This window comes from Thamnophis elegans, chromosome Z, assembly GCF_009769535.1.
Source record: "Thamnophis elegans isolate rThaEle1 chromosome Z, rThaEle1.pri, whole genome shotgun sequence".
NCBI lineage: Eukaryota > Metazoa > Chordata > Lepidosauria > Squamata > Colubridae > Thamnophis > Thamnophis elegans.
Window position 1 is genome coordinate 126,161,867 of NC_045558.1, and position 26,731 is coordinate 126,188,597.

At 40.8% G+C, this 26,731-nt stretch overlaps 2 protein-coding genes and 1 non-coding gene across 3 annotated transcripts; 1 reads left to right on the plus strand and 2 right to left on the minus strand.

The window, feature by feature from the left end:
- Window positions 1-5,376: 5,376 nt before the first annotated feature.
- On the minus strand, window positions 5,377-7,956 carry LOC116521666 (C-type lectin mannose-binding isoform-like). The gene is made up of 4 exons (XM_032236324.1): window positions 7,928-7,956; window positions 5,843-5,984; window positions 5,613-5,756; window positions 5,377-5,481 (listed from the first exon to the last, which is right to left on the minus strand). Exons 1-4 carry the CDS (start codon window positions 7,954-7,956, stop codon window positions 5,377-5,379), a joined length of 420 nt encoding a protein of 139 aa, XP_032092215.1.
- Window positions 7,957-15,743: 7,787 nt separating this feature from the next.
- On the minus strand, window positions 15,744-21,121 carry LOC116520419 (C-type lectin BpLec-like). Its single transcript, XM_032234609.1, has 5 exons — window positions 21,055-21,121; window positions 19,316-19,407; window positions 19,043-19,183; window positions 16,495-16,609; window positions 15,744-15,811 (listed from the first exon to the last, which is right to left on the minus strand). Exons 1-5 carry the CDS (start codon window positions 21,119-21,121, stop codon window positions 15,744-15,746), a joined length of 483 nt encoding a protein of 160 aa, XP_032090500.1.
- Window positions 21,122-26,423: 5,302 nt separating this feature from the next.
- TRNAP-AGG lies at window positions 26,424-26,495 on the plus strand. The gene has a single exon. It is a non-coding gene; the product is annotated as a tRNA-Pro (tRNA).
- Window positions 26,496-26,731: the final 236 nt, after the last annotated feature.

Here is a 26,731-nt window from a genome sequence, read left to right on the forward strand (position 1 = left end):
CACCATCTGAGTGCTCTTCCTCTTTTAGCTTGTGTGACTGAGCTTTGATAATAATTTAGAGTCAAGTAAAAGGCTTGTTCGCTCACGCAGCCATCACTCAAGAAAGAGGCCCTTTTGGGTCAGTTGAAAGAAGACACCAGTTTTTTGCCCTCACACATGTTGTTTGTGTTGATATAATGGTATGTGAGAATGACTTTGAGGGGGGGGTCTAGGACTGCTCTCCTCGTACCCTTCACCGCCCCTTGTTCACCCCCAGGGTTCTGCTCCAAACATTGACCCCTGCCATTTCGCCTCCGCTGAAAGGACCCTAGCTGTTTGCCCTAGGCAATGGGACCCAGCCTCTTTAGTCCCAGAACATTCCTTATGGGCCATTTGGGGAAATACTGCTCATCCCAGCTTTTTGGGCTCAAGAGACAGTTGGCTGCCAGCCAATCGAAGGGAGGGAAGGGAGAAAGAGAGAGAGAGGGAGGGAGAAAGGGCTCCGTGTCGAGTTTCCTCTCTGGAGTTTGTTTCTCCACCCAGTTGCCTCGTCCAAGCTAGAAAACCATTTGCACCACCCTCCTCATCCGAAATTTGATAGGGCCACAGGAAAGTTAATTCAAAGGCTTTCCAAGCAAGTGGGGGGAAATCCAAAGGGTTTTCCAGCAAGGGGAGGTGGGGGGTGAAATGCAACCTCCACACCCCAAACTGGTTGTGTTTTCCTGTGGCCCTTGTATTGTCCTGTCACATTTAGGGTGGGGGGATGCAGCTCTGCCCCCTCCCAATATATTTTAATTGCATAATACATTGAAAGAAATCCATATATGTATGTAATCTCATTATCCACAAATTTGAAATCCCATTATTTTTGCATTCGTACTTTTAAGTTTATCAGAGCTTTGCAAGCATTGACAATGATGGGTAAGCAATGTGGTAATTCATCTGGTTTGATTTTCTAAGTTAACATTATAGTTTATCTCTTCCAATGCTAAACAGTTTTGCCGCCCTGTTTCTAGCAATACATAAAGCATTTAGGTTCATAGTGGTGCCCATGTTTAATTCATCAATCAATCCCTCGTTTAATCCTGAGCCCTGATGGTGCAGTGGTTAGAATGCAATACTGCAGGCTGATTCTGCTGACAGCCAGGAGTTCGATCCTGACGTGCACAACATTGACTCCACCTTTCATTCTTCTGAGTCAGTAAAATGAAGACCCAGATAGTTGAGGGACAATATGCTGACATTTATAAACTGCTCAGAGAGAGCTGCAGAGCATTATGGAGCAGTATATAAAGTCTAAATGCTATTGTTATTGCTATTAATAACCAGGCTAGAAATATTGTTCCTATTAGAACCATCTTATTCAGGTTTCCTACCACTATCTCTACTTTAAAAGACATAAAAGCAAACTTCCCTGCAAAGATTTATCAGGAGATTTAACTATCATCTCTTGAGATTTTCCCATGTGAATTTCTTTCCCTTTGAGGACAGCTTTCTAATTAACAGATGCAAACAGCCCAAACAGATATATCTCAACCACAATGCTAAGTGCTTCAGGAAAATTGTGACCCAACCTTTTCATTCATCAAAAGAAAAGCAGCTGATGACAGCTTTGAAGAAAGAGCACTGAGCTAATACTTATTTTGGGTGATTGTACAACACTGATTGCATAACTTAATGGAAAGCAAATAACGAAGGAAGATGACATGTGAAATATTCATTAATTCATCAACTTTATATCGCCGCCCATCTCGTGAAAAATGACTTTGAAAAGAATGCAGTTCTGAATTGTAGACAACAATGCACCATCCCATAGTATTGCTGCATGTGTATTGTCAGGCATGCCATTTTGGTGCATAAACTTACTTTAATCCCGTTCTCTACATCTCTAGCAGAAAATCTTGCTTAATGGAACAGGGTTATATGTCTTGCATTGGAATAGATTCATTAGACCAAGACAACATTATTATAAGTTCTTTATTGTATTTAAAATAGTTTCAACTATAAACTATCATACTATCTCTCTCTTCTAGCATGTAATCCCTGGGTAAATATTATTTGTCTTATTTTCATGCTGTAGCTTTCTCCAGATAGCACATCTCAGCAAGGTGCAACAGGGCTCTGTTTCCTGATCTTTTGGCCTGGAGATGTAAGTCATTGAACATGTGGTTTCAACATGCAATATGTATTGTCCATCATCTTGAGCCACAGTGGTGCAGTGGTTAGATTGCGGTACTGCAGGCTACTTCTGCCGCTTGCCAGCTGCCTGCAATTTGACAGTCCAACTCTAGCAGGCTCAAGGTTAACTCAGCCTTCCATCCTTCCGAGGTGTGTAAAATGAGGACCCAAATTGTTGGGGGCAATATGCTGACCCTGGAAAACTCCTTAGAGAGGGCTGTAAAGCACTGTACAGTGGTATATAAGTTTAAGTGCTGTTGCTATTGCTATCTTTCAGGTTCCCCAATAGTCTATAAATAAACTTTTTGCTGCACAAATAAGTTGATTTCACAATGGAATTTAGAACTAGAGACTATCTGATGCTCAACATATCCATTAAAGCAAAAGCAATTATCTGACAGACGTGTGCACGGGCAGACACACACACAGACACAGACACACACACACACACCTTTATTTTGGTGATTGAGAGGGAACTGAGTGCAGAAACCTCAGAGGGAAATAAAATGCAGGAAATGCAGATTGTAATGATATTTATTGACACAATGGCTTTCAAGTGAAAACCATGCCGAAGATTTGGTCCTGTGTTGCTAAATACAAAGAAAGCAAATGACCACAGAAACTACTCATGCATATGATACTTTAAAGGAGGGCGTCTGGATGGAACAGCATGGATCTCCGCTTGATTCAAGATGATGAGAGATGTCCTCATTTTCTAAAGGTGAGATGTCTTCATTTTCTAAAGTTGATATTTGCAGATGTAAGCTTTTTTCTTCATGCAAACAGCATCGATCCATCCCTTATAAGCTGCAATGAGAAAATGAAGCCCAGTTTCATCTCTGTCCCTTTCTCCTCTTCAGCATACCATGTTTTTTTTTTAGATTTTAGATTTAGATTTACTTTATTGTCATTGTACATATATAAACAGTATACCCATACAATGAAATTTACATGACACCCAGAGACCAGGCCCAACATACATGACAATCCCCAAACACCCCCCCCCCACCCTCTGAAAATTCCCCACCCCTAAACCATCCAAGCATCCACACAACAGATCATGTTGTGCTGTCCAACATGGTGGCCCTTTAGTTCATTGTTGAGTGCAATTATAGCTCTGGGATAAAAACTATTCAGACAAAGTGTGGTCCGAGTTTTAATTCTTCTGTATCTTCTGCCAGAAGGCAACAGTCCAAAAAGATTGTAAGCTGGATGGGAAGAGTCTCTGAGAATGTTGTTCAACTTCCTCAAGCAGTGAGATGTGAAGATGTCATCCAAAGCTGATAGCTGAATCCCAATGATATTCTGGGCAGTTTTAATGATTCTTTCTAGAGGGTTTTTTTTTATTTTGCTACAGAACTGCACCCATACCATGCAAGAATACAGTACGTCAGGACACTCTTAATGGTGCTGTGATAGTAGGACAGAAGTAGATGCTGGGATAAATTTATCTTTCTGAGCATTCTCAGGAAATACAGCCTCTTCTGTGCCTTCCCCACATGCATGTTAGCATTCATAGTCCATGAGAGGTCCTCCGAGATATAAATGCCCAGCAATTTAAAACTACCAACCCTCTCCACCTCCTCCCCATCTTTTTTTAAAAAATTTTATTTCTCATATATACATTCACAATTATATGATCTCATAACTGTTATTAATAATATGTATTTGTAACAATTTTTCTCCCCTACAGTTGACAATATACTTGAAATTGCTTTCTTACCATCCCATAAACCCATCTTATCTTACAACAATCCTACTTTTTCTTCCTTCCTTCCTTCCCTCCTTCCTTCCCTCCTTTCTTCTCTCCTTCTCTCCTTCCTTCCCTCCTTCCTTCCTTCCCTCCTTCCCCCTTCCCTCCCTCCTTTCTTTTCTCCTTCTCTCCTTCCCTCCTTCCTTCCCTCCTTTCTTCTCTCCTTCTCTCCTTCCTTTCCTCCTTCCTTTCCTCCTTCCTTCCCCCCTTCCTTCTCTCCTCCCCATCTATGTACAATGGTAATTATACATCTCTCTTCTTCCTGAAGTCAATTATAAGTTCTTTAGGTTTTTTTGGTGTTAAGTGTAATATTTCTAGGCAGAATTGTCATGAGACGGGCAGCAATATAGACTAATGATGTAGATGCATACAATACTGGAAGGGACCTTGGAGGTCTTCTACTCCAACCCCTTGGCAGGAAACCCTATACCGTTTCAGACAAATGGCTATCCAATATCTTCTTAAAGACTTCCAGTGTTGGGGCATTCACAACTTCTGGAGGCAAATTGTTCCATTGATTAATTGTTCTAACTGTCAGGAAATTTCTCCTCAGTTCTAAGTTGCTTCTCTCCTTGATTAGTTTCCACCCATTGCTTCTTGTTCTGCCCTCAGGTGCCTTGGAGAATAGTTTGACTCCCTCTTCTTTGTGGCAACCCCTGAGATATTGGAACACTGCTATCCTGTCTCCCCTAGTCCTTCTTTTCATTAAACTAGACATATCCAGTTCCTGCAACCATACATAACACCATAGCACAATAGCAAATCAACTGAAAGCCGCTGGGCAAATTTTGTAGTGTACCAAGGCCACATCCCTCCATACCATTAAGTGATAATACAGGAAGTAAAGAAGAAGAACACCAAGTCTACCAAAAGAGTTTGTAAACCTCTTGAGGTCCTGGGTCATATTCAGTTGAGATGACCACTTCGACATTGCATCCTGATTACCAGTTACTATAAAAAGCTGCCTAATCATGAGATTAGGATATAAATCCACTTAACCTACCATACACATAGCCCTAAATTTATGACTATATTAAGACAAGAACTTCCATTGCTAAGCAATGTGGTCATTAAGTGAGTTGAACCCAATTTTAAGATTATTATTTTTTCTGTTAAGCATATCCAGTTTCCTCCATTGACTTTATTTGTTGTAAGCATCTGAGAAGGTTGCAAAAGGTAGTCACGTAACCCTGGAAAACTGCAACTGCCATAAATATATTCTAATTGCCAAACACTTTAATGTTGATCACATGACCTTGGGAATGTTGCAATGGTTGTTAGTGTGAAAATCAATCACCTGATCAATCATCAATCACTTTTTTCAGCACCATCATAACTTCAAACAGTTGATGAGTGAATAGTCATAAGGCAAGGCTACTTGTATTTTTCAGATGGTCAACCCTGACTGCAGACTGCTCCCAAAACTCTGCAACCTTCTCCGAATGAAAAACCTTACCTGCAGCGGCTCAGAGAGCAACACAATACTCAGAGTTCCAAAGATTGTTGGGTTCTCCACGCATCCAGTTCTTGTAATTGAAAACCGACTCATCAGTCCACCTCCAGTTCCCATTCTGAAATTACCAAGACAGACGAAGTACACGCTAAATCTGAACAAAAGAACCATCAAGTCAACCGAGGTTAAATAGATGTTAGGAATGGGGGACTGATTTATTGATAGAGAAATCTGGAAGGTCTTGCTTACATGGCGAACGTCATGGAGTCCAATCCAGATGTCAACCCCTTTTTCTTTCATATAAGCAGAGATATGTTTGGATACAATTAATGTTTCCGGCCAGGTAAGGATAGAGGCAAGGTGGGTACCCCGGCCATAGCTTTGGCACCTGATCTGAAGACAAGAGGGGAGCACATGAGGCTGAGATGCTTCATCCATCCTATGTTCTTCACAACTTTCTTAGATATTTCATATCTTACCTCAGCCTCATGCCAACTCAGCTTCTCATGGAAGAGCCCGTAACAGTTCCTCTGATATCGTAACCATTCCCTTGGACAGAATCCAGCATGAGAAGCTGGGGAAGCAATGAAAAGGCAGAAAGGGGATATGGTTATGTCATGACTATGAAATAAGTGAATGCAGGGAGGAGCTCAGTATCCCAATCTCTATAAAATTACATTTTCCCACTAAGCTCAACTGCTGTTATGTTGTTTATAATGGCGCGACATAGACACCATCTCAGGAGAAAAAGATATCAGCTATCTTAAAAACAAAGGGAGCAGGAAGATAACTTAAGATAGCAACTTTGTTTCTTTAAGCTAGTTGGGCCTAATGGGGAATTAGGAGGGTCCAAGTCCCCATTATTTATTAATCAATCAATCAGAATAGATCTGGAAGGGACTTTGGAGATCTTCTAGTCCAATCCAACTTCCTGCTCAAATTGAGACTATACAATTCCAGACAGGTGACTCTCTAGTCTTTTCTTAAAAACCTCCAGTGATGAAGCCTCTACAACTTCTGAACATCTGTTCCACTGGTTAATTGTCCTCACAGTTAGGAAGTTTTTCCTTAATTCCAGATTGCTTCTCTTCTTGATTAGTTTCCATTGGTTCTTTTCTTGCCTTCTGGTGGTTTGGAAAATAAGTTAACCCCTCTTTTTGGCAGCTCCTCAGATATTGGAATACTGCTATCATATCACCCCCTGGGTGTTTTTTTTGTATTTTTATAAAATTTGCAAATATACCACAAAGAATGCATACTAAAAACTAATATTCACACATCTGATTTTAAAAAAAATGAATGTAAATATAATTCTTTTATATACAGCTTAAACCCAAATTTACAACTGCATCATTTTCATGGAGGATGTGGCATAGATTGATCAGAGATTTGATCTTCAGCAAACTGAAAAGATGCCATATAAAACTGATATCATGAATTCCTAGTGTCTTCAAAAAATAGAGCAGTTTTTAAAGGCTAGTTTCCATTAGAAATGGCTGGGAAATCCACTTATTTTCATATTAAATATGCACATATATTCATAATTGTTAAATTCAGATTCTCAAGCAATATTCCTGGAATATATAATGGACTTCATTAAGTTTCCAGCACAGATATCCAATCTATATGTTGGATCACTTAGCGTATTTCCTAGCAATAAGACATCTACAGTAGTAAGCTTTATATGTGAAAGTAACCTGAAGACTGCTAAGTATCTGTTTTGCTGTATCTAATAAAAATCCACGTATTTCTACTATTTTCTTCCATTTATGGAAGAATAATTTCTGTCCCCTTATTTTAAGTATTTAAATCACAATAGCTACAATTAGTTATTTCATGGATGCTTCCTGTTCATTTTCCCAAGTCCTTCTTTTCTCTAGACTAGCCATTTCTTGCAGACGTCCTTCGTATGTTTTTGTCTCCAGGCCTTTAATCATCTTAGTTTCTCTTCTTTTGCACTTTTTCCCAAAGTCTCAACATCTTTTTTTCTTGTAATGTGGTGACCAAAACTGGATGCAGCATTCCAAGTGTGGCCTTGCTAAGCCTTTATAAAGCAGTGCTAATACTCCACGTGATTTTGATTCTATGCCTCTGTTTATACAAGCAAGGATTGTATCAGGTTTTTTGTGTCTGCTGCCGCAGCCAAATAAATAATGTCTGTCCTTAAGTTTGTTTTCTTTATTCTAACTATGGTAAAGATGCCCATAGTTTGAGATAAGTGTTTCCCAGATCTTGTGATAGGGAGAAGCCAGGAATTAAAGTTGAGGTCCCCTGCTTGTAGAACAGGTACTTTACCACTGAGCCTAACTGCAGCCCGAAAAATCACTAGAACACTGGCAGTCATTTAGATAGTGCTTGGTGCTCTCTGAGGTTGGTTTGCAAACATTTCATTACCAGTTTAGGTAACGTCATCAGTGCACTTCATATGCATACCTAGTCTGGAATTGAAATGCTTGCAGGCAAACAACCAAGCTTCAGAGAGGAAGGATTCCATAATTCAACCTTAAGCTACAAATATTTTCTTCCATGTATTTGGGCCTTCCATTCTGCTATGTTTGACTGACCAAAAGGCAATTTCTCTGTCTTCACTCATCTTGGACTTCAGACCATTTTTATATGTAAGGGGCAACTCACCTGCCATGAAGAAGCCAAGAAGCCAAAGACTAATATATGCCAAAGGTCTCATTTTTGCTCTTCAGCTAAGTGGAAATCAAGAGATAGTTTCCATTAAAATATATTTATTTATTACACCAGAAGAGAGTGCTAGTGTTGTGTAGGGATGAAGTTTTGGGATTAGGATCATGGACCAGAAAATCTCTTTGCATGAATTTGGACCAGTCACACTTTTGTCTCCCAGCCTTGTGAGCATAAAATATAGATATTTATAGCTCCAAAAGAAAACAGACTATGCATCAAAGGAATCACAAAGTCATAATACATTTATAACCTTAGCTTTCTTTGGAAAGCTTAAGGCAGCAGCTTAACCAAAGGAGCCATGTTAAACATAAGCCTTTGTTTTGACTTACTGCAGTTTTTATAAAGCTTGAAGGAACCACATCCTTCAACCTACATTTTTCCTATAATCCCAATGCCCTTTCAGCTTTTGCAACTAAGCATTTACAAAGTGTTGAAAGAGAGATCAAACAGTGGATCCTTAACCACAGGTTTTCATAAAAAGCTGATATAGATAAAGTTCCACTTATGGAAATTCTGAGTCAGGAATTTACCATTATGTTCCCAGTAAAGAAGCCATAAAAGACATTCTGGGGGAGGGGGGGAGAGACAGACAGAGAGACAGACAGACAGACAGAGACAAAGAGACGAGAGATGGTAGAGAGAGATAGGTAGTGAAAGAGAGAGAAAGAGAGACAGAAGAGACAGAGAGAGATGCAGAGAAATAAGGATAAAGATAGAGCGATATAGATGACAGAGAGACATACATACATACATATAGATATACATACACATACACATACACATACACATACACATACACATATACATATATACATAAACGTTGCCAAGACAATCTCAATCTTACATGGGAAAAGATCCAAATACAACAAGACCAGCATACCTACACCCATGAATATATATATATATCAGCACAAATACTGCACATATATATGTGTGTGTGTGTGTGTGTGCGCGCGCGTGCATGCATGCATGTATGTATACACACACACACACACACATATATGAGAGAGAGAATAATAGATGAGAAAGAGTGAGAGAGAGACAGAGAATGAGAATGAGAGAGACAGAGAGAGACAGAGTCAGAGACAGAGATTGAAGGGAGGCATTTGAGTAGAAGTTAATTCCTGTGTCAGCAAACTGGCTGTTCAATGTGAAGAAAGCTCCCAGTTCTTTGGTGTCAATAATAAATCCTGAAGTTATGAAACTCACAGTTCCCAATCAGTGGGCAGATCGACTTTCTGCAACAGTAGATTCCCTAGAATCAGGCATTTATTCATTCCCAGTAATGGGCACAAAGTTGTCAATTCCCCAGCAAGGTGTGTGTATGTGGAGAGGAAAAAATGTGTACACATTCTCTCTCTTAAATTGAACACAACAGCATATATTGGAGTCGTATCATTTTATCCTCACAACCGCAACATTCCAGATGTGGAAGATAATCATGTCCATATCTTAGCCATGATCTCTGAGACATTCGTCATAGTTCTACTATTGTGAGTGACAATAGATGAGGGTGAAGACCAGTGGACCAACTGGCAGAACAAGCAAAAAAAGCTGTGTAGATCAGTCTCTAAAGGATTCTGTACTTTGGAGTGAGAAAACACCCCTAAAGGCAACTGAACCAATATGATTAGGTCAATAACATAGAATATTGAGGAAACTGGAGCTTCACCATATCTTTCTAGCATATAACAATCATGAGTCAAACCAGCACAGTAGAGGCTAGTGATCTTTAAAAACCCAGAAGGGGAAGACATATTAACTGAACTGAACTATTGGTTAGTCTGAATTGAAAGAAATTCGTTGGTGAATGTCAACAAGCGAACTCTGTGGTCAATTAAGGACCTGAACCTGGGACTCTCAACTTATCAGCTTAACATCCAGGCTACTCTACCAAGACAAATTGAAACATTTGAAATGCGGGAAGAAATGCGGGAAGAGTCATTTTGCTAGCTCAAAATGACTCTTTTCTACTACTGCCAGCAGATCTCACCAACTCACCAAATAGCATTTTCCCATTTGTAACAAGGAGGCTTTGCAGTAATAAAGATAATGCTTCTGAAAGAAAATCTTGAAGGATAACAGAAAAACCACAAAGTGGAAGGATAAGAAAACAAGTGGGAGAAAAGGACAGGGTTAGGGTTGCAAATAACAGAGCTCTGTGTCAAAATTGCATTCAGTGTGAAATGGAGGATATATATTTTAAGGAGTTTTCTTTTTCTGTAAGCACATCTTTCAAAGCCCTTTTACCTAAACTTCTAAACCAATAATGATATTAGAAGATTTTACTAGCAATGAAAATGTGTGGGTATGTGGGTGTAGGTTCTATCTGCTTGCCCATTATCAAATGATAAGTGTTAGATATTCCTCCCCATTGACAGAGGTTTCCACCAAGGTCCTCTGTTCCGGCGGGAACAGAGGCTCAATCCCATTGGTCAAGAGGTCTTACAGATCCCCTTAAAAGGGGGTGCTGCCTGACCATTCTTCAGCCAGATGTTTACCTGACTTGCAATAAAGAGCTGTTGTTACTGTGCCTTCCTTTACCCAATCTAACAATAAGCAATAGAAAGTCTTCTGCTCATTCATTGCAGAGTCTCAAGCATAAGAAATTATACACTCACCCAGACTCAAGAAGCTTCCCTGGATATTCAGCTTTTGAATGTCATGTTCTCCTGACACTGTTGCTTTTATCTAGATCTCTGTTGGAATCTGGAAGAAACCTGGGGCAGAAGGATGAAGTATTTCACTTCCTTGTTGTGTAATTGTGGGCAAGCTAAGCTGGGGGGCATTTAAAATGAAAGGGGAGATGTAAGTTATCATGCTATCGATGATCTTGACATAGGAAGTATCCAGCAACACTTAAAACTTCACAAGCAGCAAGCAACATTTTTATAATTCAAATAATAGTCCTTTTAAGTTTGTTTCTTACACGAAACTTAAAGAAAAATGCAGATATGATCATGGATTCTTTATTGACTAGAGAATTTTCGTGGATATTGATTTAACCAGAAAATATTGAAATTGCATCCAATAGTTGCTTTATAGCTCTTCAGCATTTAGAATTAGCATCCTGCCTTAGGGCTGATTTTGCCAAGGGGTTAAAGAACAAAGAATTGTAGATAGAATAACTATAGCAGTGAATAGTAGCCTGTAATGACATTTGGAGGTAATTAACAGTTTGGACAAACACCCAGAATCATAAGCAGGAAGACAACTTGACTAGGATTCTGTAAAGGTTGAAGGAGTTGACGTGAAAATCTCTGAATCTGACACAAGTGAAAGCAATGTCTGCAGTATTATTAGACAGAAGATGGCATGATGTGTAGCTTACTCATCCATAAGTGTGGGGTGAGTGAATTATGTTGTGAGGAGTGAGTTAGCCTAGAAAGATTTGGTCTACATTGCAATAGTCACGAATTGCCACATGGATAAAATTATGCCGGAGCAATTGAGCACAGTCAAATACCTTTAAGTAGCACAATGCAACTTTGTCGCCTTATATTATGATTAGAGAGAGCATTGCTTTCATGCCTTCAATGCATTTGTATGTTTCACAGCGCATCCCTATAATTTATGTTCCTCCTTTCCCATAAATATGGTTGTGTACTAATACATATACTTTATGTACTAACACATATACTATATACTCATATTAATACTAAAGTTCTACAACTTTCAGTTGACTAGAAAAATCAAACCCAGTTTGGATTGAATAAAGCAATTTTTGGTTCAGATCATCATGGTTCAATTCAGGATTTCAGATCATTTTAAACAATCCTTCACTGAAACAGGACTGCAAGCAATCTTTTCTAATCCAAGCAAATCTGAGTTCTTTCATTCAGGTCCCATCCTCATAGATCTGACCTCTCATTTACAATTAACTTTCAGTCGACCCACGCATTACTAAGCCTTATTGTTCTTGTGTTCACTGAAAAGTGAACACAAATACAGATAGGCCACAACTGAGTGCAAAATTTATGTCACTAAGTGAGAAATTTATTGGACCCATGCCCCTCCTGGCTGGTTGCTAACAGCAGGGAGGTGACACGGGGCTGGATCCAGGCGGTTGTTACCGCCTCCCTTCGGGAGGGGTTCTTTTCCCCCGCTTTAAAGGCGATGGTGGTGAGACCCCTTCTGAAGAAGCCATCTTTGGATCCAGCCGTTTTAAACAACTATCGTCCAGTCTCCAACCTCTCCTTCGTGGGGAAGGTTGTTGAGAAAGTGGTGGCCTTTCAGCTCCGGCGGTCCTTGGAGGAAACCGATTATCTAGATCCCTTCCAGTCGGGATTTAGGCCTGGCTACAGCACGGAAACCGCTTTGGTCGCGCTGACCGATGATCTCTGGAGAGCCAGGGATGGAGGTCATGCCTCCGTCCTAGTGCTCCTTGACCTCTCAGCAGCCTTCAATACCATCAACCATGGTATCCTTCTGCGACGACTGCGGGAGGTGGGGGTGGGAGGCACTGTTCTATGGTGGTTCTCCTCTTACCTCTCGGACAGGTCGCAGTCAGTGTTGGTCGGAGGGCAGAGATCTACCCCTAGGCCCCTGAATTATGGGGTGCCGCAGGGTTCGGTCCTGTCCCCCCTCCTGTTTAATATCTACATGAAGCCGCTGGGTGAGATCATTCGATGGCACGGGATAAAATACCATCAGTATGTGGACAATACACAGTTGTATCTGTCCACCCCGTGCCAACTCAGTGAAGCGGTTGATGTGATGTGCCAGTGCCTCGAGGCTGTTAGGGTCTGGATGGGGGTTAACAAGCTTGTACTCAATCCGGATAAGACCAAGTGGCTGGTGTGTTTCCCTTCTACTAATTGGCCAAGTTTTTCATCTCTCAGGCTGGGGGGTCAAACAGTACGCCCCTCAGACAGGGTTCACAATTTGGGAGTCCTCCTGGACCCACAGCTGACTTTCGAACACCACTTGTCGGCTGTGACCAGGGGGGCATTTGCCCAGGTTCGCCTGGTGCACCAGTTGCGTCCCTACCTGAACCGGGAGGCCCTCACAACAGTCACTCGTGCCCTTGTGACCTCTAGACTGGACTACTGCAACGTGCTCTACATGGGGCAGCCCTTGAAGAGCATTCAGAGACTTCAGCTTGTCCAGAATGCAGCCGCGCGAGCGATCGTGGGTGCACCTCAGTTCACCCACGTAACACCTATCCTCCGCGAGCTGCACTGGTTGCCTATTGGTCTTCGGATACGCTTCAAGGCGCTAGTCGTCACTTATAAAGCCCTTCATGGTATTGGACCTGGGTACTTGAGAGACCGCCTGTTGCCAGTTACCTCCAATAGACCGATTAGATCCCACAGACTAGGCCTCCTCCGAATTCCATCTGCCGGCCAATGCCGACTGGCGACTACCCGGAGGAGAGCCTTCTCTGTGGCTGCTCCAACCCTCTGGAACGAGCTCCCCATGGAGATTCGAACCCTCACCACCCTCCAGGCCTTCCGCAAAGCCCTTAAAACCTGGCTGTTCCGACAGGCCTGGGGCTAAAGAGCTTTCCCCCCCCCCCTCGAATGGTATGGTTGTTGTGTGCTTTTAAATTGTGTATTGTTTCTGTTCATCTTTTTTATCCCTTATCTGTACCCCCTTCCCTGACTTGGATTGTGAGCCGCCCTGAGTTCCCTTCGGGGAAAAGGGCAGCATATAAATGCAATAAATTCAAATTCAATTCAAATTCAAATTAAGTGAGTTTTGCCCCATTTTATGACTTTTCCTGCCGCATTTGTTGAGAAAATCACTGCAGTTGTTAAATTAATAACCTGGATGTTAAGTGAATCTGGCTTCCCCATTTTGCTTGTCAGAATATGGCAAATATGACTCTGGGACACTGCAGCCATCATAAATGTGTGTCAGTTGTCAAGCATCTGAATGTAGATCACATGACCATGCGGATGCTGCAAAGGTCATAAGTCTGAAAAATGGTCATAAGTCACTTTCTCCAGTGCTGTTCAGTAACTTTGAATGATCACTTAGTGAACAGTTGTAAGTCTAGGACTGCGTGTAAATATTCTTTGTCAATGACATGTTGTTCTCATATTCATGCCAATTTTTCTGGCAGTATGCTTTGTTAGTTACTCTCACTTATGCTAATGGGGCAGACATCAATTAAAGCAATGAGATTCAATAATAAGAATATTTACTTTAGCCATCTGGCCAAATTCCTTTCTAAAGCTTCTGTATGCATTTCAGGGCTAACATATACCGTATTTTTCGGAGTATCTTTTTCCCCCCAAAAAAGAGGGTGAAAATCTGGGTGTCTTATACATTGAATACAGCATTTTTGGCCCCTGAAACCGCACCACTGTGCATCCTATTTTTTGCAAAAATGGACGGGCAGAGGGTTTGGGAGGCCTACAAAGTGCTCCCGGAGGCTGGAGAGGGCAAAAATGAATGAAAAGCAGGCCGTTTTTTGTCAGTTTTTGCCCCCCGCCCCAGCCCCCAGGAGCACTCTACAAGCCTCCCAAAGCCTATGCATGCCCTGTTTTTTTGCAAAAAGGGCCATTGTTTGCGAAAAACGGCCCATTTTTGCTTGTTTTGGCCCCTCTCAGCCCCCAGAAGCACTTTGCAGGCCTCTCAAACTCTCTGCATGCCCCATTTTTCACAAGAAAACCAGGACATACAGAGGGTTTAAAAGGCCTGCAGAGTGCAAAAACTTTTTTTTTTAATTTACCTCTTCAAAATCTTGGTGTGTCTTATACTCTGGTGCATCTTATAGTCCAAAAAATATGGTAGTTTCTCCCTCTCTCCCCCCCCCCCACCCCAACACACAAAGAGTTACCAGCCTATTAGCCATATGGCACTGTTCTTATCATTGATTAATATATTGCAGTAATTCCTGCTGTTGAAATTTGCAGTCAACTCAAAAGCCTTCCAAAAAGTTTGAATCAGAATTTTAAAAAAAGGTTGCTGGCCATAGAAATGTCCAGGAGAAGATCTGATTCAGGCGACCATTGCCTTTCATATAAAATTGAATTTCAGAGGTGGTTTAGATTTCATTTATCTACCTTTCCAAACTTTGAAAGTTTAAGTGAGCCCTGTGCTACTTTAAGAATATATTTAGGCAGAAACACCAGGCAATGGAAGGAAAAAGGAACATCTGTAAGGAACCTATACAAGTCAAGATGGGGGCCATAGTAGTGTGCTCAAAAGGATGCATGAAAAAAGGGGGGGTTGGTGCTTTAATTTTAGTCATGGCCACCATCTTGATGCTTTCTGGTCCCCTTGTGCTATGATGCCCGGGGGTGGGGGGGGAGGCAACATGTGTTTTCTCCTCTCTCTTCCATTCATTCCTTGTATTCTTTTCTCCTGAAACACTGGGATGTACCACTTGTGTTTCATGCAGCTGATACAACTGTTTCTGCCCCAGCCAACCCCACCCCACCCAATGTTGCCATCCCTTGTTCTTGAACGATAGAAATATTCCCAGAAACTTTGCATTATATGCATGCTGCAGAGAATTTATTCAGATTGTACTTCCATTGAGAAAAGGGAGGAGGACAGCATAACGGTGTAGTCGTCTATTCTAAGAGGAAATGTGGGTGTGAAGAGAGATGATCTGATCTTTCCTTGATGTGGATGATTCAGAGGCAGTAAAATCAACAGAGTGTCGATCAAATGTGCAGATGTTTTGTAGCTGGTCCTGATTGCATCCCAGCTGTTGTAGTCCAAATGGCTCTACAGTTGGTACTTGCAAATGTAAGCATTTAGATTTTCACAAACATCATCATTCCACCCTGTAAAACCTAAAAAGCCAAGGGTAAGACAGAAGTTACTTCTTAATTCCTTCAACAGCGGTCTGGAAAACATTGTCATTTGTTTCCATTGTATGCAACATCCTCTCTGGCCCCAATGGAACTTTCCATGAAAAGGAAAGTGAATGCTGATTTCACATTTGGAAGGGGGAAGGGAGAGAGGAATGGAGGGCAGGAAGGAAGGAGGGAGGGAGAGAGAGAGGAATGGGGGGAGAGAGGAATGGAGGAAGGGAAGGAGGGAGGGAGAGAGAGAGGAATGGAGGGAGAGAGGAATGGAGGGAAAGAGAAATGGAGGGAGGAAGGGAGGGAGGGAGGGAGGGAGGGAGGGAGGGAGGGAGGGAGGGAGGGAAAGAAGTAAAGAAAGAATTCACATGAACCTTCTCCCCGATGTCACAATTCAAATAACACTTTTTTGGAAAGACTAGATTATATCTGGAGAACATGTATCCATCTTTGCCCTTGCAGAAAGCTAAACATTTCTCCTAAAGGCTATTACTTGGGGGGGGGGGGGGGAGAAGACATCTTTAGGTTTGAATTATGGAAAACTCCATAGGTTCCATTACACTGATTTATGAGATCACTCCAAATTAAACAAGCAAAGCATTGTTTTCCTGATGGTCCTGCCTTGAAAACCTGGTACATCGAGAACCACCAGGTAAGAAATGTTGGCTTACCTGAATAATTTACCAGCTCCACACAGTACTCGTTCTGCCTAAAGTTGTCTGGCTGATTTGCTACCCAGGCTTTGTAATTGTAGGTGGATTCATCAGCCCATCTCCATCGCCTTTTCTGTTGACAGAAGATTGTCCGCGATCACATGTTAAGAAAGTAAGTTACCTTTGTGATGATAAGATAAGCAGATTGCCTGGAAAAATAGACTGGTGGGCAGCTCTTAGATAACTTGAACAAGTTCAATCAGTGTCCTCAAATAGTTAAGTGACCATTTGTAGCGTACATGCATTAAAGCATTTTTAAAAAATAGCAAAGGCATCACATCATACCAAATTCATGACAGTGAGTCTGGTGGAAATGGTTACATTCAGCTCTATGAAATTATGTACTGCGGAGATGCATTTTGTTAAATGGCTGACCAACCACACTCAACGTGTAGTCCTCAATGGAACTGCATCTTCATGGAGGGAAGTATGCAGTGGAGTATCCCAAGGCTCTGTTTTGGGCCCAACATCTTCATCAATAATTTGGATGAGGGGATAAATGGGGAACTCATCAAATTTGCACATGACACCAGCTGGCAGGAATAGCCAACACTCCAGAAGGTAGGCTTAAGATACAGAAGGATCTTGACAAACTTGAACATTGGGCATTATCTAATAAAATTAAATTCAATGGTGAAAAGAGTAAGGTTCTACATTTAGGCAACAAAAACAAAATGCACAGGTACAGTATAGGTGGTACCTTGCTCAACAGTAGTAACTGTGAAAGGGATCTTGGAGTCCTAGTGGACAACCATTTAAATATAAGCCAGCAGTGTGCAGCAGCTGCCAAAAAAAACCAACACAGTTCTAGACTACATAAACAGAGCGATTTAATCAAGATCACGTGAAGTGTTAATACCACTTTATAATGCCTTGGTAAGGCCACACTTGGAAGACTGCATTCAGTTTTGGTCTCCACGATGTAGAAAAGATGTGGAGACTCTAGAAAGAGTGCAGAGAAGAGCAACAAAGATGTTTAGGGGACTGGGGACTAAAATATATGAAGAACGGTTGCAGGAACTGGGTATGTCTAGTTTAATGAAAAGAAGGACTAGGGGAGACATGATAGGAGTGTTCCAATATCTCAGGGGGTGCCACAAAGAAGAGGGAGTCAAACTATTTTCCAAGGCACCTGAGGGTAGAACAAGAAGCAATGGGTGGAAACTAAAAAAGGAGAGAAGCAATTTAGAACTGAGGAGAAATTTCCTGACAGTTAGAACAATTAATCAGTAGAACAGCTTTCCTCCAGAAGTTGTGAATACCCCAACACTGGAAGTCTTTAAGAATATGTTGGATAGCCATCTGTCTGAAACCGTATAGGGTTTCCTGCCTAGGCAGGGGGTTGGACTAGAAGACCTCCAAGGTCCCTTCCAACTCTGCTATTTTATTATTATTGTAAATATTTTGGGTGATTACAACCACTCTTCTCCCACCCTTCATATTTACCTTAAAAGTAGAAGTGAAAGGCCACTTGCAAGGAACTTTTATTATTCTACTGTCTGGATGAAGTGGTTCCGCCTTCAAAAAAAATGGGGAGTAAAATAGCACTGCTATCTGGTCCTAATTTAGAAGGCTTATTGATATCACTGCAGTGAGTGCAAGTGAGGTGATGCCCTAAACTAAAGGAAAGTTGGAGGGGTTCGATGTTAAAAAAAATGTGTGAGAAGTGCTTGGCTAAATATTATATACTAGTAATCAACTTAAAGTGAAAAATGCAAATTGTTTTCAAATATAGGCATATATTGATTATATATTTTTCATTCAGCCAACTTGATCTCTCTCATAGATTATAATACAGTAACCTGAAAAAATACAAAAGATATATAGAAATATAGATATATAGATACACACACATATGTATGTGTGTGTATTATTTGTGTGTGTGTCTAATTTATACACACATATACACAGATGTGCACAAATACACAGTGCTGACAAAATAAGTAATCAAGATCAGTTTTATAAGTAATAAAGAATTGATCTGCCAAATCAAAAAACGAATATCTGGTACAACTTTTAAGAAAATCATTCTCGATTTCTCATTAGCCTAAAAATTAGAAAACAAGAAGAGATATGTATTTAAAAAGGGAAATTTAATAATAAAGAAATGGCTTCCCCCTTCTTCAGGACAATTTCAGTCATTTATCACGTTTTCTAACATGTCAACTTAAGATCTGTTCATCCATACCTCACTGTCAATCATTCAATCTTAATGAGTTGAAATCTTTTTATCTTTGAATTTTTAAATGTCAGCAAACATTATTGTTTAAACAAGGGCTACACAAGATATTTAACAGTTACATTATATATAAAATACCACATACATTTCCAAAAACTAAACAGAAAAAAAATCTCAGTTGTACTTCGTTCAGTGTGTGCCTAAATCCAGCACAGACTGCAGTTATGAGCACCAACAAACAATCTCTGATCATATATCAGTTCACCAAAAACAACAAAATAACATTTATACAGAATGTAATATGCAGACCAGGAATTTTAGGCTCACCCGAGAGATATCACGGAGCCCGGTCCAGACATGTCTATTTGATTGCTGTTGGTCTTTGATGTATGCAGACACCAGCGAGGACTCTTGAGGGCTGAGGATAGAGGCAAGGTGACATCCTGGGCCATGGCTCTGGCACTCAAGCTACGAACAGAGAGAGGACAAGAAGATGGCACTCCATGCTCATGGGTGAGATAGTTGCAAACTTGAACCCATGCACATCTCCATTTGTGCAAATTCGGTTTCTGGGCTGTGGGGGGAAAAAATGGTTCTTACCTCAGCATTATCCCAACTTAGTCCCTCATCAAAAAATCCGTAGCAGTTCCCCAGTTTCTGCAACCAGTTTCTGGGGCATAACGCAGCCTTGGCTGTAGGGAGACAAAATGAGGAAAAATAAATGATAGGTAAAAAAACGGGATAGATTGCAGATGTCGGTAAATGGAATCCCTTCAGTTGGGTGTAGACACGATTGGAAGGATTGAAGGTTATGGTTTAGCACTGTGATGGCAAACCTATTGCATGCAGAGCCCTCTCTGCTGTCACACCAGCCGTCGTTGCAGCTCAGCTCTACAGTGCATGCACGCCCCGCCTGCAGCTGGCCAGCTGCCTTCGGGTCTCTGCCGCCCATGCGGGTGGTGTGCATGTGCAGGGGCAGAGTGCATGTACGGGGGGGCAATCCCATTGCATTTAGGAGGGTTGTGTGTGCCCCCCCCCAACCCCGTTTTGGGCCTGGAAGGCCTCCTGCACCAACCTGGACATGGGAGCACCCCATGCCCCATTTGGGCATGGAAAACTTCCTGCACCAACCTGGAAGCCAAAAAATGGGGAGGGGGGCATGCATGGCTGGGTGGGTGGAGGCATGCATGGGAGGTACTCACATTGCATTTTGGGGTTTCGTACACCCACGCTTTGGGCACTCAGCACCATCACTGGTTTAGCATGAAGGGAAGAAGTTTTTCTCATTTGAGGGATAGGATTTTAAGATGGAACAAAACAATCCAGGGACACAAAATACTTTCACTTCCACTTCAGATACAGATTAACAGAGATGGAAGAGACCTTGTAGATTGTCTAGTCCAACCCCTCACCCAAGCAGACCCTACACCATTTCTGAGTCTGAGAGATGGCAGTCCAGCCTCATCTTGAAAGCTTCCAGTGATCTAGTTCCCATAACGTCTGAAGGCAACTTCTGTTCCATCTGTTGATTATTCTCACTGTCAGGAAATTTCTCTTTATTTCCAGGTTGAATCTCTCCTTGTTCAGTTTCCATCTATTATTCCTTGTCTGGACTTCAGGTGCCTTAGAGACTAGCTTGATTCCCTCCTCTCTGTAGCAGCCCCTCAAATATTGGAACACTGCTATTATGTCTCCCCTGGTCCTTCTCTTCACTAGACTAGCCATGCCCAGTTTCTGCAACCATTTATCATATGTTTTAGCCTTCAGTCCCCTAATCCTCTTTGTTGCTCTTCTCTGCACTCTTTCTAGAATCTCAACATCTTTTTTTATAGCCTGGTGACCAAAACTGGAAGCAGTATTCTAAGCTTGGTTCTACTAAGGCTTTATTGAATGGTATTAGTATCTCACTTGATCCTTTACAACCTTGAAAGTGGTCCAAAATCTATTTTCCAGACCAATTTCAAGGCCTTCAAGGGGGTTGCGGGAATATTAGTGTCCAAAGGTTGCCCACATCTTATATTCTGCCTTAAAATATTCCCAAAATCTCATGTGGACAATCCTAAATCACTAAAACTAGGCCACATTGGAGTAATTTAGATGTCTAAGGGAGAGAAATATTATTACTATTTCTGCACTTCAGATGAAAAATTACATTTAAATATGGAAACTGGGAAATTACATTGCTGAAATGCTGTATATCCATTTTATTAGTGTGCCTCAACAGTACAGTTTTAGAATGCTGGGGACAGCATGAAAATTCTGACCTTACTTTATTAAGTTGTTTAATTTGCTAAGTTCACCATGTCATGATTAATAGGGGGGGAGGGTGAACGACTCACCTCCCAAAAAAGGATTGGTGATCAATATTCCAAGGCAACAGAGGCCAATGTACATGGAGAGTCCCATCTTTTGGTTGCCCTTTAGGAGAAAAGAGAAGTAGATGTGATAGAAGAATTAATAGAGTGGCATTTGTATTAGCTTACTGAGAAAGAAAGGCAATTTTGTAGTTGCATAATTTAATGTTGGTCCTAGTCTACCTGCAAACTTTTCTTTTGTGGTTCCCAGCATACAACTCATGAAAAGCTGTATTGCTATTTCAAAAACCTATCTTATTGCAATGCCAGATCACTGTACAGATAACAGAGAATATCTAATCAATATTTACCAAGAATGCCTTCAGACCCTCACCTTGCGAAGTTCTTCAACTGGGGAGGTTGAGTTGGTAAATGGTTGGACTGGTGGATTCTCATTTGCAGAGCTACCATTAAATAGTCTCCAAATAGGGCCTGGCCTAACATCAAAATAGATAACTTTATTCAAGGATGTCCTGGTCCACCCACTTCATTTTCCCATAATTGATAGGAAAGCAAGTGAAGCTGAGGTCAAAAGAAAGTTGGCTACATTTTCCTTGGGTAAAGAAAGGAGTAATTGATTCCACATCCTAAAGGGAAGCAAGCACCACGCTTCATTAAACATAATCATATTTACTTGATTTCTTTGTTCTATTGGTTTTAACTTTCATGATTTCTAGCATATGTTATGTCAAATATTAACACAATTAAGAAAAAATCCATTGGATTTACCCAAAAGAAAAAAAACCCACTATTCCTCCACTTTTGCTTTTTATATTTTTTTTAAAGTGTTATAAGGAAGATAAAAGCTAATCCAAGCTAATAAGAGCAAAATACGCGAAGAAAAAAGAAAGAAAAAAGAAGAAAAAAGTGCAGAAAATCAAAACAAAAAAAGAACAGAAAAAATAACCTTCCAATTTCTTCTGCAACATATTATATTGCAATTTTGACTTTTACTTTATGATTACACAAAAAGACCTTAGTTTTTTTTCTATTATTCTAAGTATCCAAAGCACAAAGCACAAATGTCGATGTCAGACCATTGTTGTGGTGGTGGTGGTGGTGATGGTGGTGTTGGTTCAAAGTTGTGTCTGACTCATCAGAACCCCATGGGCAATGTTCCTCTAGGTCTTCCTGTCCTCTACCATCCTCTGGAGTCCATTTAAACTCACACCTACTGCTTCGGTGACTCCATCCAACCACCTCCTTCTCTGTCGTCCCCTTCTTCTTTTGTCCTCAGTCTTTCCGAGCATTGGGCTCTTCTCCAGGGAGTCTTTCCTTCTTGTTAGGTGGCCAAAGCATTTGAGTTTCATCTTCAGGATCTGGTAACATCTACTTTTGATGATTAGAAAAATACTAGATTATAAAAAAGTGAGCTCTATTTTTGGTAATCATAAAATAAAGTCATAAAATAAGAGTACATTATGAGTGTAATATTTTCTGCAGAAGAAATTGGAAGTTTCTTTTTTTGTCCCAAAGATTTCCCAAAAGAATCTCTGCTGACTTTAAGCTTCTTCTTTTTCTTTTCCTTTTTGTTCTCTCTTTCTGGAGTGCTTGTCTTCCCTTCCTTCTTTCTTTCTTCTTTTATCGTTGGTTCTTTTGCTCTTTCTTAGATTTTGTTAACTTTTATATTTCTTGTAAAAGTTTTAATAAAATTTATTTTTTTTAAAAGTGGAAGCAAAGTGTGTTTTTCTCAGGGCAAATCTGAGGGAAGGATTTGTGTGTCTTCCTGAATTATGTTAATATTTGACATAGCATAGGTGAGAAACCATGACAGTTAAAATCAATCAAATGCAAAAATCTAGTAAATATGATCATGATTAATGAGGCATGATATTTGCTTCCTGCTAAGGTGTGGTATCACACCACCGTGTTGGTTTTTCATAACTCCTTTCTTTACCTAAGGAAAAAGTAGCCAATTATATTTCAACCTGAGCTTCACTTGCTTTCTCCTGGGAAAAAGAAGAGGATAGACCAGGAAATCCTTGATTTGAAAATTTTCCATCTTAATGTTGTATCAGGCCTATCTAGGGATTATTTACTTAGAAGTCCACAAGTCCAACTGTTAGATCGGGTAAAAGGAGGAACAAAAGGCTCAGTGATCACCAACTCTTTATTGCAGGTCAAGTAAACATCCGGTAGGGAATAGTTGGGCAGCATCCCCTTTTAAAGGGATCTGTCAGACCTCTCAACCAATGAGATTCAACCTCTGTTCCCGCTGGGAACAGAGCACTTTGGTGGAAACCTCTTGCAGCCTGTCAGCAGGGTGGGGGGATATCTAACACCAACCATTCACCGACTTAACCTCTCTGGTTGAAAAACATCACAAAGAAAGAGGTTGAAGCCATTCTTGATAAGTGTTGGCTACCTATTCAGTGATATGGCATTGCTAAGGAGAGGGTTTTTTTAAAGTACCAATAGAGCTTACATACGTGAGCTGTATGCAAGAAACTGCAATAGAAAGTTTGCAAGTACATTAGCATCAAAATTAAGTTATGGAATTCAAAAATTGTTTTCTTTCCCGGTAAGCTAATATGAATCCCTCTCTATTAATTCTTCTGTTATATCTACTTTTCTTTTCTTCTAAAGGACAACCTGAAGATGGGTCTCATCATGTACATCAGCCTCTGTTGTCTTGGAATATTGATCACCAATCCTTTTTGGGGAGGTGAGGACCACAAATTAATCATGATATGGAAAGAATAGCAAATTAAACAACTTAGATAAGTCAGCTCTTTAGACATTTCCATGTATCCTATAAAGATCAGATAGGATTCTATGCTGCTTCCAGCATTCTGAAATTGGACTGCTGAGATGCACTAATAAAATGAATATGTTTAAACAGTTGATTTGGCAGGTTTTCCATTTTAACCTAATTTTCCACATTATGGCTAATAATAGTAATTCCTTCAGACATTGAAATCTTCCCCAATGCCTCCTGTATGGCATGATGGAACTGGCCATTTGAGATATTTCCCATGCTTTAAGGTAAAGCATGAGACTAGGAAACTTTTTGGACACTAAAATTTTTCCCCCTAGAATATCTTGACGTTGGTCTGGAAAAATAGGTTTTGGACCACTTTCAAACTTGGAAAGGAGGAAGGGGAAGCATTTTGTGTCCCTGGGGCCTTTTGCTCCATCTGAAAATCCTATCCCCTAAACTGGAAAAAGTCATTGTCTTCATGTGGTACCTTGCTCAATAGTAGTAACTGTGAGAGGGATCTTGGAATCCTAGTAGACAAACATTTAAATATGAGCCGGCAGTGTGCAGCAGCTGCCAAAAAAGCCAACACAGTTCTAGGCTACATAAACAGAGGGATAGAATCAGGATCACATGAAGTGCTAATACCACTTTATAATCCCTTGGTAAGGCCACACTTGGAATGCTGCATCCAGTTTTGGTTGCCACAATGTAAAAAACATGTGGAGACTCTAGAAAGAGTGCAGAGAAGAGCAACAAAAATGATTAGGGGACCGGAGGCTAAAACATATAAACAATAGTTGCAGGAACTGGGTATGTCTAGTCTGATGAAAAGAAGGACAAGGGGAGACATGATAGCAATATTCCAATATCTCAGAGGCTGCCACAAAGAAGTGGGAGTCAAGCTATTCTCCAAGGCACCAGAGGGTAGAACAAGAAGCAATGGGATTAGAAACTAATCAAGGAGAGAAGCAACTTAGAACTAAGGAGAAATTTCCGGACAGTTAGGACAATTAATCAGTGGAACAACTTGTCTCCAGAAGTTGGGAATGCTCCAACACAGGAAGTTTTTAAGAGGATGTTGGATAACCATTTCTCTGAAGTGGTGTAGGGTTTCCTGCCTAAGCAAGAGGTTGGACTAGAAGACTTCCAAGGTCACTTCCAACTCTGTTATTCTGTTCTGTTCTATTCTATTCTAATTGGTGAAGGCCATGGTCTTCATTAATTCAGCAAATCATGTCCTTCCACCACTGAAAGGATGAGAGCTGAGCCATGTCTATCATATCTATTCCCAATTGAAAAGATTTCATTCAGGACTATCTAGAAACTCTTCCATTTAGCTACCATTCCTCTTCTTTTTTCTCCGTGCAAGCAAATCTTCATCATGCCCCATGGTTTTTAGTTGCAGAAACAAGGGAACTCTGTGGATGTTTTGATGATAAACTAAGTTGGGATGGTGCTGAGGTAAGAACGATTTCCATCTGTCCAGGTGTGGTAAAAGGTCCTTGCGAAACCCAAATTGCACAAATGGAGACGTGCGAGGTTTAAAGTCTGCAACAATCCCACTCGTGAGCATGGAGTGCCATCTTCTTGCCTTGCCTCTGTTCACAGAGAGGCTGCCAAAGGTATGACCCCAGGTGTCATCTCTTCTCCATCCTTAACCCCCAAGAGTCTGTACTGGTCTCAGTATACATCAAACAGGGATCACTTTGCCATATCTGGATAGGACTCCATAATGTCTCTGGGGTAAGTCAGACTTTTTTTTTTTTTCATTCAATCTTAAAAAAAATAAAATCCTGATCTACATTGCATTCTTCACACATTGGTTTTACACACACTCTTCTGCTATTTTTAATGAGCCGCTTGCTGAAGGTAATATATTATTAGGAACCTGAGATTGTTTGTTGATGACTTAAGTTCCATGCTGAATTTAGGCATAAGCTAAAGAAGCTAAAGAAGAGGAATGCAGTGGCTCAGTGGCTAAGACGCTTAGCTTGTCGATCAGAAAGGTCAGGAGTTTGGCAGTTCAAATCCCTAGCGCCGCATAACAGAGTGAGCTCTGGTTACTTGTCCCAACTTCTGCCAACCTAGCAGCTCGCAAGAACGTAAAAAAATGCAAGTAGAAAAATAGCAACCACTTTTGGTGGGAAGGTAACAGCATTCCGTGTGTCTTCGGCGTTTAGTCATGCTGGCCTCGGAGATGTCTTAGGAGAGTGCTGGCTCTTCAGCTTTGAAATAGAGATGAGCACTGCCCCCTAGAGTCAGGAACGACTAGCATGCATGTGCGAGGGAAACCTTTACCCCAAAGAAGCTATATTAAAAAAAAAAATCAGAATGTGTAGGGTGGTTTTTTTGGTTTTTAAACATTTATGTGGAATTTTATATGTACTGTAGGTGTTAAAATCTTGTGTAGCCATTGTTTAAGTAATATTTTAAATTGAAGTTTATCCTGCACTGACTGCAGTGATATGAAGGAGGCTTTTAAATTATGACCAAATAGTAGTGCTAGGCATTTCACCCCCTTTCTTGTTTTGAAGAAGAAGGAACCACTTCTTCCTGATGGTATCATAACAAATGTTCATTGCAATTGGCCTTCCACATCTACTTATTTAATGTACAGTAGAGAGTTGTATGAAAACTTTTTTTAACATCAGCTGGCTCGTTGGTCTAGGGGTATGATTCTCGCTTAGGGTGCGAGAGGTCCCGGGTTCAAATCCCGGACGAGCCCTTTTTGAAACGGCAATACAAATAAATAAATGAATAAAATGCTATAATCCCATTCAGATTTTGAAACAATCTTACATAGACACAGCTGTTTTACAGAACTTTCCCTCCCACTTAAGGATCTACATTTTATATTTTGTATTATCATTTTCTTTTAAAACTTGCAAGTTTGGGGACAGCTTGATAGGAAGCGCATTCAGCATTCATCCCACTTATTTGGGTAGATTCAAGGGTGGATTC

Bases quoted from the DNA above. Each gene is read 5' to 3' on its own strand.
- LOC116521666 (XM_032236324.1), bottom strand. From the start codon at position 7,956: ATGAGTGAAGACAGAGAAATTGCCTTTTG. The intron at 5,985-7,927 runs GTCAGTCAAACA...CTTATTTCATAG, and splicing joins GACAGAGAAATTGCCTTTTG to TCATGACATAACCATATCCC. The intron at 5,757-5,842 runs GTAAGATATGAA...TCTTGTCTTCAG, and splicing joins TGAGTTGGCATGAGGCTGAG to ATCAGGTGCCAAAGCTATGG.
- LOC116520419 (XM_032234609.1), bottom strand. From the start codon at position 21,121: ATGGGACTCTCCATGTACATTGGCCTCTGTTGCCTTGGAATATTGATC. The intron at 16,610-19,042 runs GTGAGCCTAAAA...TTCTGTCAACAG, and splicing joins GGCTCCGTGATATCTCTCGG to AAAAGGCGATGGAGATGGGC. The intron at 15,812-16,494 runs GTAAGCCAACAT...TTGGCTTTTTAG, and splicing joins GGAGCTGGTAAATTATTCAG to GTTTTACAGGGTGGAATGAT.